Source organism: Pinus tabuliformis, chromosome 6 (genome assembly GCF_031772625.1).
Source record: "Pinus tabuliformis cultivar Carrire ecotype Pingquan chromosome 6, CPIR1, whole genome shotgun sequence".
In the NCBI taxonomy this organism is placed as follows: Eukaryota; Viridiplantae; Streptophyta; class Pinopsida; order Pinales; family Pinaceae; genus Pinus; species Pinus tabuliformis.
Window position 1 is genome coordinate 1,346,931,386 of NC_142292.1, and position 13,840 is coordinate 1,346,945,225.

General features: G+C 33.1%; 1 protein-coding gene across 1 annotated transcript; it reads left to right on the plus strand.

Annotated features, from left to right (window-relative positions):
• Positions 1-310: 310 nt before the first annotated feature.
• Positions 311-13,347, plus strand: LOC149263620 (protein kinase STUNTED-like). The gene is made up of 9 exons (XM_089389404.1): positions 311-442; positions 4,757-4,907; positions 11,032-11,424; positions 11,553-11,801; positions 11,973-12,133; positions 12,286-12,362; positions 12,454-12,601; positions 12,704-12,853; positions 13,060-13,347. Exons 1-9 carry the CDS (start codon positions 311-313, stop codon positions 13,330-13,332), a joined length of 1,734 nt encoding a protein of 577 aa, XP_089245530.1. The 3' UTR covers positions 13,333-13,347.
• Positions 13,348-13,840: the final 493 nt, after the last annotated feature.

Below are 13,840 nucleotides of genomic sequence, written 5' to 3' on the forward strand. Positions count from 1 at the left end.
TGATGTTGATCACTTTTTGGATGCATTTGAGAGAGAAGTGCCAGAGAAGCATCGATTCCAGGCCCTATACTAGGCGTTGCATGCTACGCCTGCGAGATGGCGGGGCACACACAAGGACAGTTTTGATGATTGGCGCGTATACAGAAAAATGATGAGAGTGTGGTTTGGTCACCCACAAGTATAACTAATGGAAAAATATGATGGTAGGAATGATCTGCGTGACCATTTAGCCAAATGGACTGAAGTGTATGGAGCAAAGCCTCGGTCGGAGTGGGTACATATGTTTTGTCATACCTTGGATGTTATACCGATGAATTGGTACTTGGAGACAGAACTCCACCACGACACTAAAGAGTGGGATGTTTTGTGCCAATTATTTTTTATGACGTTTCGATTCGAGGATGGGTTTGAATGTATCAACGAAGCATTGCAGGAGGTTAAGGTAACGATCTTAAGGATACCGCAGGACCCTCTAGATTTGATTCAACCTGAATGGACTACCCAGATGAGCCATGCACTGGAGTGCTACGATGTAACAGTGGAAGAAGAAGACGAAGACTCAAGGAAGATTAATATTCCAGAGACTGAAGTTCACCATGAAGTTGAAGGACTGCAACTAGAGAATCTAGACATAACCGAGCAGCTCAAAACTAGACAGGTGAACATTGGCACGGAGGCAGAGCCAAAGTTTGCAAATATTGGGGACTACTAGGATGACGCGATAGTAGATAAGGTCGTCGAATTACTCTGAAAATATCAGGATCTGTTTCGCATGAAGTTTTTAGATTTGAAAGGGATAATAGGAGACTTGGGTGTCATGAAGATCACTCTAAAACTAAATGTGAAGCCAGTTAAGCAAAGACCTTATTGCCTTAACCTGAAGTATAAAGAAAGGATCCGCTTGGAGTTGGATAAAATTCTTGCAGTAGGCATCATTGAACTAGCCAAGGAGTCTGATTGGGTAAGCCCAATGGTAGTTCAGGACAAAAAATAGAAGGATGAGATACGGATATGCGTACATCTCAGGAAGTTGAATGACGCCTGTGTACATGATCCCTTCCCAACTCCATTCACCGATGAGGTACTAGATAATGTTGGCGTCCAAGAAGCATATTCATTTACTGATGGGTTGTCAGGGTACCATTAGATCAAGATCGCACTGGAGGATAGGAGTAAGATGACCTTCGCCACTAAATGGGGATGCTTCCAGTATACTGTGATGCCTTTTGGGCTGAAGAACATGCTAGCGATCTTCTCGTGCATAGTCATCGCAGTGTTCAAAGATTTTATTCACAAATTTCTGGAGGTATACTTTGACGATTGGATAGTGTTTGGACTGGTAAAGCGCCACGTAGCAAGTCTGCGCTTGATGCTAGATACATGCTGGAGGTACCAAATCACACTCAATCTGAAGAAATGTTTGTTCTGTGTCCCTTTTGGGATCTTGCTAGGTCACGTGGTATGTGGAGAAGCCTTGGTGGTAGACCCTGTGAAGATCACAGTTATAATCAATTTAGAGACACCAAGAAGTGTGAAATAGCTACCCACAACATTATAGTTTTCCATATTTTAGGTAGAAAACATTGTATATATTTATACCTTGCTAATATAATAAAAGTATAATTGGATTTCATTTTCACAATCAATCAAGCAGAGATAGACTAATAGAATTTTGACATTATTACTCTTTTGAGAAATGAACTTTACCATTTTATTTTATGTTTGATAAAGGGTCCACATTATAAAACATTTTGAGAAGGTATAAATATCATGCACAATAATTATATATAGTACATAAATATAATGGAATATATCTCAACCTATATAGAATTTATTACTTTATGGTTGGATGCACATTGATAATTGTGGTGAACAATATACACCCTCCCTATAAACACTAGTCTGACTTAGTATTTTAGAAACCCTATTGTCATAAATGGGAGCAACTGTGAGTACTCAATATTTTTTTCTAATTTTGTCCCCTTGTGAGGTTTACTTCTAGATGGGGTGAATCCATTTTTACTAAACCTATCCTTACATCCATATCTTAGAGATTTCTCTTGAGAGATAATAGTAAGATTCCATGGATTGTATAATTTTGGATCAATGTTAATGTATTCATGTATATCTTTTTCTTTCTTCTTTTATGGAACAAGTGGAAAGAGGTGTTATTCGATATTATGGAACCTTTCATATTTTTTATGATTTAATAATAACTTGATTCCTTCTAACTTGTCCCTACAAGTATGAATGATAGAGATGCAAATGATACACTTACCCTTGGGATTATAGATTTTGAGATGCACTATCTATCACCTAATTAAGGAGATACATAATGAATTAGGGTTATTTGTGCATTTGAGGAGAGGAGAGAAAGTAATCACAATTAGTCGCCCCATCATATACAACTAGAGGATAAATTTCTAAAATTTATTCCTACTATTTTGGAGAATCTTAAACCCATTGAGTCTAATAATGATGATTGAGACCTAATTTTCATTGAGATGTAACCTATTAACATTGGATATTGACCAAACTCCAATAATGAGATGATCCATTCCTTGATGTTGTTCTCCAACTCACTAATCCATGACGTTTATGTGTCATTTTAAGGATAAGTTATGTATTTATTCATATTCATGTCATGGATTGTATATTAAGGTATTTAATATCTTTGATGTTTCCTACAATGAACAATAATCTTTATTTTGAACATTTCCCTTACTTTTGATGTCATAGTTTTCCATATTTTATGTATAAAACATTGTCCATATTTATACCTTGCTAATATAATAAAAATATAATTGGATTTCGTTTTCACACATAATCAAGGAAAGATAGACTAATGGAACTTTTCATATTTTTGATGATTTAATAGTAGTTTGATTCTTTCTAACTTGTCCCTATATGTATGAATGATAAATATGAAAATGACACACTTCCCCTAGAGATTAGAGATTTTGAAATGCACCATCTATCACCTGAGCAAGGAGACATTTGGTTCCTCCCCTAGCCACACAATTATCAATGGTCCCATAGATTCATGTCCAATAATGTATTAGGGTTATTTGTGCATTTAAGGAGAGAAGAAAAGGTAGGCACAATTAACCACCACATCATATAACAATGTAAACTTTGAAATGGGAACTATAAACTCAAAACGGGAACTCTAGCCAAAAAACCCCCAAAAAAACATCAAAAACAGTGCTAAACACGAAAAGTGTTGATGTTGGAATAACACCTTTTTTTTGTGTGTAAATTTTCAACATGTTTTAAAAATGGCGGTGAAAACCAATTTTTTGGGCAAAAATTATCCAAAAAACACCCTCAAAAACGAATAGTGTTAATTCGGGAAGAACACTTTTTTTTTCAAAAGTAAAATATCAACATTTCAAAATAATGGCGTAAAATATTTTATCATGACCCTGAAAAACATTAAATTTTAAAAAATAATGAAAACATAAAATAAAATAAAAATAAAAATAAATTAAAACAATGAAAAAACAAAAAACAAAAAAAAAAAGTTTTAAAAAATAACAAAACATAAATTAAAATATATAATAAAAACAAAACATAAAATATAAATATAAAACTTTAAAAAAAATCAACAAAAAAATTAATTAAAAAAAATATATCAATCATAAAAATGTAAACAAAAAAAAATAATGGCAAAAATTAAAAAACTAAAAAAAATTATAAATTATAAACAAATAAATAGTAAAAAAAAAAAAAAAAACTTGTAAACCATAAAAAAAAATTGGCAAAAGCAAAAAAAAAAAAAAAAAAATATATATATATATATATATACTGAAAAGAAAAAGAAAAAAACATTTGAAATAAACTAAAAATTAAGTAGGTAAAAATAGAAAAATTAAAAACAAACTAGATTAAAAAAAATAAATAAATAAAAATAAAAAATTAACAAAAAATTAAAAAATACTAAAATTAAGATTAAAATGTTGATTACTTAAAAAACAAATATAAAAATATATATAAAAGACAAAAATAAAAGATAAAAAAGTTAAAAAAACAAATATCTCACTAATGAAAAAAGAATTTGGAATATATATATATATATATATATATATATATATATATAGATATATATATATATATATATATAAGTAAAAACAGAGAAAGTAAAAAAAAAACATTAGCAAAAACCGGGAAAAAAAATTTAAAAAAAAAAAAAATATATATATATATATATATATATATATATATATATATATATATATATATATATATATATAATAATAATTAATTAAAATTAAAATTAAAAACAAACTAGTTAAAAAAAAATAGAACATTAACGAAAAAAATTAAAAAACTGGTGAAATTAATATTAACAAAAAAACCAAAAACAAATTCGAATTATAAAAAAAAAAAAAAAAAAACAAACAAACAAACAAACAAACAAAAAACCAAAAAAATGCATATTTTTTATTAAAAAAAAAAATCTAATTATTTTTTATTAAACCTACAATTTTTATTTTAAAAAAAATAAAATTTAATTTTTTATTTTTTTTAAACATTTTTTTTTAAATTTAAAAATACAATAAATTAAAAACATTTTAATTTTTTTCCAAAAAAAATTAATTTTTTAATTTCAAATTTAAAAAATTATTACAAAAAAAAAAAAAAATTAATTTTTTTTTTTTAACGGATTTTTTTTATTTAAAAAAAAAAAACTGCGGCACTCTGCCCCTCGGCCGCCCATGGTGGCGCGGCTGTGGGCGGAGGTGCCTCCCAGCAGGCACCTTCGCCCACGATCGCGCCACCACAGGCGGCCCTGGTAGGCACCTCCGCCCACGGCCACGCCACCACGGGCGGCCGGGGGTGGGAGGGTGATTCCGGCCAGCAGGCACCTCTGCCCACGGCCGCGCCACCACGGGCGGCGGAGGGCCGCAATATTTTTTTTTTTTTTTTTTTAAATACGTTTAAAAAAAAAAAGCAATTTTTTTTTTTTGTAATAATTTTTTAAATTTTAACTTAAAAAATCAATTTTTTTTGAAAAAAAATTAAAATGTTTTCAATTTATTGTATTTTTGATTTAAAAAAAAAATGTTAAAAAAAAATTATAATTCTTTTTAATAAAAAAGAAATAAAAAATTGTTTAAAAAAATGTAATTTTAATTTTAATTTTTTTTTAAATAAAAATGTTAGGTTTAATAAAAATAATTATTATTAACTTCTTTTTTTTAAATCAAAAATATGCATTTTTTGGGTTTTTTAATATAATTTTAATTTATTTATTTATTTATTTTAATTTGAAATTTTTTTAACAAAGAATAGGTATTTTTTTATAAATTGTGAATGTTTTTTTATTTTTTTTATTTATTTTTTCGTTTGAAAAGACATATTTTCCGCCATTTTCATATTTTTTGGGTATTTTTTTTTTTATAATTTGATTTTATTTTTGTTTTTTGTTAATATTATTTTTACTAGTTTTTTTATTTTTTTCGTTAATTTTCTATTTTTTTTTAAACTAGTTTGTTTTTATTTTTATTTTTTTCCTAGTTTTTGCTAATGTTTTTTCTTAATTTCTCTATTTTTACTTAATTATATATATATATATATATATATATATATATATATATATATATATATATTCCAAATTCTTTTATGGTTTATGAGATAATTTTTTTTAACATTTTTTATTTTTTTTATTTTTGTCTTTTTTATATTTGTTTTTTAGAGACAATTATTTCATTTGGATTGAAAATTTAATTAACAATGTATAAATATGTAGAATATCGAAAATGAAAAATATCGACCTTCTTCTTTAAATATGCAAAACAATAAAAACCTCACTACAAAAAAAATAAAAAATAAAAACAAGATAATATGAAGAAGAAGACCACTTCCAAAATTATTAAATTTAAAAAATAATTATTTACATTTCATACAATAAAAAAATTTAAAGTCAAAAAATAGGTCTTTTAAAAAAAGGGTCTGATGCAGAATAACCACTTTTTAAAATCAGCATGAAAATCACTACCATTCTAAAACACAATGTACATAAAAAAAAATTAAAGTGCCAAAAACTATGCTCTAAAAAAAACATGTGTGTTCTGCATCACCCCTTTTCAAAATCGGGTCACTTTTTTGCTATCTTTACAAAACGGGTAACAGTATCAATTCCCGTTTCAAAGTTTACATTGTTATATACAAATAGAGGATAAGTTTCTAAAATTTGTTCCTACACATTGAGTCTAATAGTGGTGATTGAAACCTAATTTTCATCGAGATGTGGCCTCTTCACATTGGATATGGTCCAATATCTAATAACATTGATATGATCCATTCCTTGATGGTGTTCTCCTACCCACTAAGCAAGGTTAATTTTAGGGGCGAATAATTGCCCATTGGCGAAATTTAAGGCTTTTTATATTTTAATGGGGCGAATTTTTAATTAAAATAATATTTTTTTTTATATATAATTAGCCCATATTTTATTTAAAAATTAATTTATTTTTTTATTTTAGCCCAGGGCGGATAAACTAACCGAATCGTATTTGATCAAAATCGCCCCATTTTGATATTTGCGGAATCGTATTTGATCAAAATCGCCCCCATTTTGATTTACAGTTTGGGTTTTCTGGTTTGGGAGTGGTTTGTGAGGGTCGATTTGGTCCTGGGAGTGGTTTGTGAGGGTCGATTTGGTCATGGGATGTTAGATTTATTTTGAAATGGAGGGCGGAGCGAGGGTGGCTCCCTGTTTTGACGGATTCAGCCCGCTGTTTTGGTGTATATGGCTCCCTGGGTCCCTGTATAAAAATGGTTTTGAAATAGGTTTTTTCATCCTAGTTCACAAATCTAGCAGCAGCAGTTTCGGTGGGATATTCTTGCATTTTCAGATTTCAATCCGCTTATTCTTCTCTGGTTTCGGTATCCATTGTTTCTTGGATTTGAACGGCTCATGCCACTGCAGCAGCAACAACAACAGTCGGTACTTGACCGAATTGTTGGCTGAGCGCGAGAAATTAGGCCCCTTTATGCAGGTCCTGCCCATCTGTAGCCGGCTTTTGAACCAGGGTAAGTTGGCTTCATATGTCTTGTTTTTACAGATTATCAGTTGTTCTGGAAGGCCAAATTAGGTGGATTCATGCCTCTGCAGTTGGAACAGGGGTGATAATCACTTTGCCAGTGAACGTTGAATGCTTCCGTTGGTTTGGAAGCAAATATAACCGTGGCTCCAAATTGTTCTCACAAACCCAGAAATGCAGACTGCTAAAAAATATTAGATTTGTGTTGTCTAAAATGTGGCGCAGTAGTTATTTTTATTGGCAAAAGATAGGGTTGTAGGGCCCTTAAGTATATGGGAAACATATAGCATCTGGACTTATGGAAACATGGAGCCTGGATCTTCCAATAGGTGGATCTGGGAAAAAATAGAAGAATTCTTGATTTCCCTTCCCAAGCAAAAAGTGCGAATGGATGTTAATAGCCCCTTGTTGTTCCAAACATCATTTTATTTGCTTTACTGAATGGTCTGATTTATATTCCAACCTTTCTTTTTCACTACATGCTCCTTTTTCCAACCAAGATCATGTTACTCCACAGCGTTTAGTCGATGCAAATCATATATATATGGCATTTATTTCATGTATATTGGCAGTTGAACTTTTGCCAATATTTCTACGACAGTTATTATTGCTGATCAGATCTTGATTTAGGCCTAAGCGTATCAGATCTTGCTGATCAGATCTTGTATACATTTAAAAAAAAAATACAAACCAGTTACCTACTAGTTCCTTAACCTCTGAGGTCTCAATATCTCAGTTCTTCCTAGTTTTACACTTGGTTGGTACTTCTTTAATATGCTCCAATCCTGTATTCCGTTCTCAATATCTTTCTCTCCTCACTTTTGGTATATTGCTGACAGTTATTATTGCTGAAAAGTTTTCGAGGCAAGAAATCTGTTGTATTAATATTGTCTGATTTGTAATAGATAAACTGCTATGAGGTGCTTTGGACTACTTGGGAATGAATTTTTGTCTCAAATGTCGATAGTCTGTACTGTGGTAGACAATAAGATGATTTATTTTCTCAGGGATTGCAATTGCTTTCCGGAAGATGGGGTGTACCTATTCATGTACTTCTTTCGACATCAAGTTGATAAACCTTCCCTTAGACTTGAGTTTTGTTTGGTTCTTGTTCGTTGGGTGATGATAAAAAATGTAATATTCATTTGTATTTGTTGATTTTATACTCATGGAACTTGTTTCTTATTGTACTCAGTTCTTTTGATGCAAGAAAGAACAACAGACTAGTTTGAGCTTGAGGTACTTGAAGCGGCAGCAGCTCTCTTCTCAAGCGGTATGTGTTCTAGTTCTCAAGTGTAATATGAGTAAATTTAGAATGTACTGCCATTTGACAATACTTGTAAGCACTTTGAAGCAAATGTGGCCTGAATGCTGTTTGAAACTGGAGATACTGATGACCTCAATGATGTGAAAAATTGGAGATACCGTATGGCCTCAATGGTGTTTGTAATCAAAATCTGGATTGAACACAGTGTCTGTATAGACTGTTGTATAGACTGTAGTCTAATTATGTATAGACTGTTGGTCTTAAGAGCATGCGATCATTGATCAAGCCATCATGACCCATGGCAGCTTTGAAGGGATAAAAGGAAGACGTGTTGAAGCCAATGCTGCCATTGGAGTTTGATTCTTGAATATCATGGAGATTAAGAAGAATTATGTTCCATGCTCAAGGTTAATTACATTAACGTTTTATGTGCTTACTCTACAAATGAATTTGAACAAGTTTTTCATGGAAACCTTTCGAAAAGAGAAAAAACACCTTGCATTATAGTTTATTGGTGGATTCCTATATTTTCTTGGTTGTTGTTACATGTTGACTATTGGAAGATCTGTTTATATTACTGAGAATCTTTCACCTGAAAATGGAGCAGTAAAGGACATATTAACTGTTATACGCTTTTGATTTTTCTGCCTTTGAGAACCTTGTGAGTTGTATGTCATTGAAGGGTGACTTGGTTTGAATAGTTAGCTTTGGAGAGCAGTTAGAGGAAAGAAATAACTCAAACCCAAACTCAACAATGGAATTTTTATCAATGCGTCCATTCCAATAGATTATTATTCTAAACCTGAATGATGTGGCAACAATAATTATATATTTTTTGGAATGTACCTCAGTGAATGATCACCTTTTGTAATATTTTAAGTGCTGCTACATAGAGATGTTATTTCTATGCTTAATTAATTGCATTGATGTGCCATAGAGCAATGCAATGCATCTGGATACTTAAAGTCTTGGAATTGCAGAGCAGCATTTGCTTGATTCCTTGGTAGCTGTTTGAAGATCCTAACCAAACTGATGTTTCTTTCAGAATTGTGGTTCTTTGTCATAGTAGTATAGTACGTTGTTCCTGAGATTACCTTTGGTTCTGTTCTGAGATCTGTAGAGAATTGTTGAGCAAGGGGGAGGATAGCTTCATCTTAAAGCATCCCTCTACCCAACGTTAAGCTTGATGGGAAGAATTATCCTATCTTCAAGTGAAGGGTGCTAAACATATAATTGAAGAATTGATTGTTAAGACTTGTGGAGGGTAAGAAGACAAATTGCACTGTTGCTAAAGAATTAGTAAAGCTATAAGACAAATTGCACTGTTATATAGAGTGTCTATACAACAGTCTATATATTACAACTAAGTACAATGAGTCTCTCTTTGTGGTTAATTGTACTATACCTTGGGTGCCAACATTCATAATTCTTGTTGTTGAACCAAGCTCTCCAGTTGCAGCAATAAGCTCGACACCTTTGTCTTATTGATTGCATTCTTTGAACAATGTTACTCAAGCCAATCCTTAAACCTTGGATTGATCAACCGATCTCTAAAGAACATTGCATCATGATGTTGTTCATCCCCTCTTCTACAATTTCTCTCTTATAGATGCATTCTTTGATTGTTCAAGGCCTCTTCCTTAATGACATTTGAGGGATAATTTTGCCTCCTTCCTTGTCTTAACATAAACTTGGTTTTGTTATCCATCTTTCACATGGCTGCTAGGATCCATGGTCACTTCTGAAAATTGCTTGCAAGGTTATCTTGGCTTCATTATGCATTGTTTTTTCCTTTTGGAAACTCATCCTTCCTTGAGGATTGTCTAGCATCTACTACCTCAATTTGGATTTCTTGGATCAATTTAATGCTCTCGTTCTCCTTTTGGACCAGTTGTCCATTCTCCTCACATGCAAAGCATGCATTCACATAAAATTCACCAATTTTAAAAATAAAAGGTTACTTGGCCTCTTCTGATGCCTCCAACATCAAATTTTGTCTTCCTTCCATGCTTTAGGAAGGTACTCCTTCTCTTTCTTCTATTCTTATGACAACTATGAATGATTGTCCCTCTTGAAAATCCTTATCATCTGCATTTATACACATAGCATCAGTATCATAATCACCAAGCTCTTTAGCCCCATATGGTATATATGTTACGAGCACTTCTAGCTAACCTCCCATGAGACTTTCATTTATTGTCTCATCAACATCCTCTTTGTGTAGCTCCCTCTACTGTTATGATGCTTTTTCCACCATATCTTCTATCAACAAATCCATATGTTGATTTGAACTCTTTATGCAGTCCATGAGACTCTCTGATAGTCTCTCTTCAACATCCTCCTCATCATCAAGGACTATTCCCTGCTCTGGTTCAAAATAGTGAACTAATTCAACTTTAGGCTCAACAGGTGCTTCATCTTCCTCCCTAGCTTTCTAGCTTTAGGGGTCTTCCTCTTAAAATCTTTTTTCTGACAAGTAATTTGGCCTTCTTCCTTAGGTCCCATCTCTACCTTTGGTATTCTCTTTCAAGCCTCATTTTGACTATGTTGAATCTCTCCTTCAACTCATAAATCTCCTTTTCAATTTCTTCTTTACTCATGCCATTTTCCTTGGCATGCTTCTCCCTTTTGTTATGGCATCCATGAGAACTGGTTAGTAGTGGGTAGTTCTTAACCAAAAGGTTCCCAAAAGGGTGACTTCGGGACTGATTACAGAGAAAGGAGAATCAGTACCTGGATGGCCCCTCTTACGTGGAGCCGATTCACTGACCAAGCTTCCTACTCCACAGTCTACATCAAAACAAACATATGTAGTTGAATGGGCACTACAGTTGCCAAATAGGCTTACACAGGCAACTGGAGAGCTTCATTTGAAAGGACAGATTATGCAGAAGGTTTGCAACTATGAACATGAAGCTCAGTCTTCAAATGAGGTAGCACCAATTGAAGCATGCTCTAAAGAAGAAGGGTTTCCTTGCAGTCAGCAGAATGATTCTGATCGAGAAGAAAATTGTTTGGCAAGGAGATTAGAGTTCCTTTGTCAAAGTAAAACCTGCAGGCATTTTACATATCAGGAGTTGCAATCTGCTACTTCTGGTTTTTCAACAGGTTGCATTTGTAGTTTTCCTCATGGAGTTTTTCATTTTTGTGCTTCTGTTTTGAATGGGAAATTTCCCTTGAAATGTATATTAACCTTGTGAACTCAATTCAATTATGTAACATCCTTATTCTTGCAGGGAATTTTATAGGAAGAGGAGGCTGCAGTAAGGTGTACAGAGGATTTCTTCCTGATGGACAATCGGTGGCAGTGAAAATCTTGAATTCATCATCCAAAACAGAGCAAGAGCTTCTTTCTGAAGTTGAGATTCTTACTCTATTGAAGCACAACCATGTCATTACACTTATCGGTTACTGTGCAGAAGGCCTTAACCGCCTTCTGGTGTATAATTTTGTATCTAGAGGAAACCTTGAAGAGAATCTCCATGGTATATACTCAATAGTATTGCATTTTAAGAATCATGAAATCGTGTAGAAATATTAAGCAGTAGTACATTTTAAGCATCATAATGTTATGTATTGTATGGCAGGGTCTTTCATTTTCTCTTTTCTGAGATTTGATTATAGTCCTAGCTATTGACTATGTATATATTTTTCAGGAGGAGAGGAAAAGCCAATACTTCCTTGGAAAGTGCGATTAAAAGTGGCTGTAGGAGTTGCTGAAGCATTAGATTACTTGCATAATGGCTTTTCTCAATCTGTCATTCATGGAGATGTAAAGTCTTCCAATATCTTGCTTTCTGAAGAGTTTGAACCACAGGTATAAATCTTTTTACTGCAAGAAGAATCAAGACTAAATTGCACAATTCAGTATTTGAAGAGATCTTAGTGATCTAGACTTGTAAACTGAAACTTGGAATTCTGCACTAATGAAAAATTTCAACAGAATTAATGTGCGTGTTATTATAATAGTTGTCAGATTTTGTGCTAGCAAGGTGGGCACCAACATCTTCATATATCACTTGCAGCGATGTTTTAGGAACATTTGGGTATGTAAGCATCTTCCCAGTTTCGATTGGCCATTTTCAGATTAAAGTTATCCAATTTGTAAATTCACTAATTGTGATTGTAGTTTGACAGGTATCTTGCTCTAGAATACTTTGTTTATGGAAAGGTTAATGAGAAGACGGATGTGTATGCATTTGGTGTGGTCCTTCTTGAGCTAATAACTGGAAGGAAGCCAATTGATACAGCAAGTCCCAAGGGTCAAGAAAGCCTGATTATGTGGGTAAGTCCTGGTTTTTACAATTGACTCTCTTCTTCATGTTTATTTATATTGATTATCCTTATTAGGGGCTCATGTTTAACCTTCTGTAAATGTTGAAACCAGGCAAGACCACTCTTACAGGATGGGAATATGGAAAGTCTTGCTGACAAATGTTTGCAAAATGTTTATGATACAAATGAAATGCATAGAATGATGCTTGCTGCTACGCTTTGTCTAAGGGAAACATCTCATTACCGTCCTTGCATGAGCCGAGTAATTTATCTTCCTCTATTCATTTCTATATGCTTCAGGGGCTTGTTTTTACTACCTCGTGTGTTTTTTGAGGGTATTCTTTACCTGCAAAAATTACTTTAGGGTGCAATTTCTCTTACATTTTCTTTTAGCTATAAAACACTCTATGTTAACCACATCTGTTCATCTCTGCTTACTCTTTAATACCAAGATATGATTAATGGCAGATTTTAAAACTACTACAAGGAGAAGATGAGAGGACTGACTGGGCGTGGTGCCAGAATACAATGATCAAGGATATGGATACTTCAGATGAGGATGACATTGTAGAAAATCAGGGGGGGCATGATATACAAACCCATCTCACCCTTTCCATGCTTGGGGTGGATGATGATACGGTATCACTTAGTAGCACAGATCATAGTGTGGGCATTTTGCCAACAAACAATTCTTTGGAAGATTACGAACTGCGCCGATGTAGCAATTCATCAAGCTTTTAATTCAAGATTAAAAGAAGTGAGTTTTGTTGCCAGCAATACATTTGTTTATGGTTGCTTTATAAGTTTCCCATGGCCACAGTGGTTTCATATTCTTATATGGCCAGGAATGTGACGTATTATGGTAGACCTCAAAGAATAGCTAAGGATTGTATGAAAACTAGGGGATTGAACAATAACATTGACTTCGTTAAAGCATTCCTTGAAGTTAGAAGCAAGCTCATGGGCGGAAAGGAAGATCAAGATGTCAATACTCCATTATCTTGGTTGCAGATCTGAGCAATGTTTGACTAGTTGGCATCTTTTGTTCGCATGCTGCTTTTTTTAGTGTCGTGTCCACATTTCTACTTTTTACTGTCAATCTCATGTAAATAGTGAAAATGGATCTACGGTGTTCATTACACTGCTCTGGGTAGACAAGTACCAAGAAGAGTAACTTTTTGGTAATGCTACTATATTGTCAATTCAGAAGTGGTGGAGAGAACCGTAGAAAGAACTACCCACTACTAAC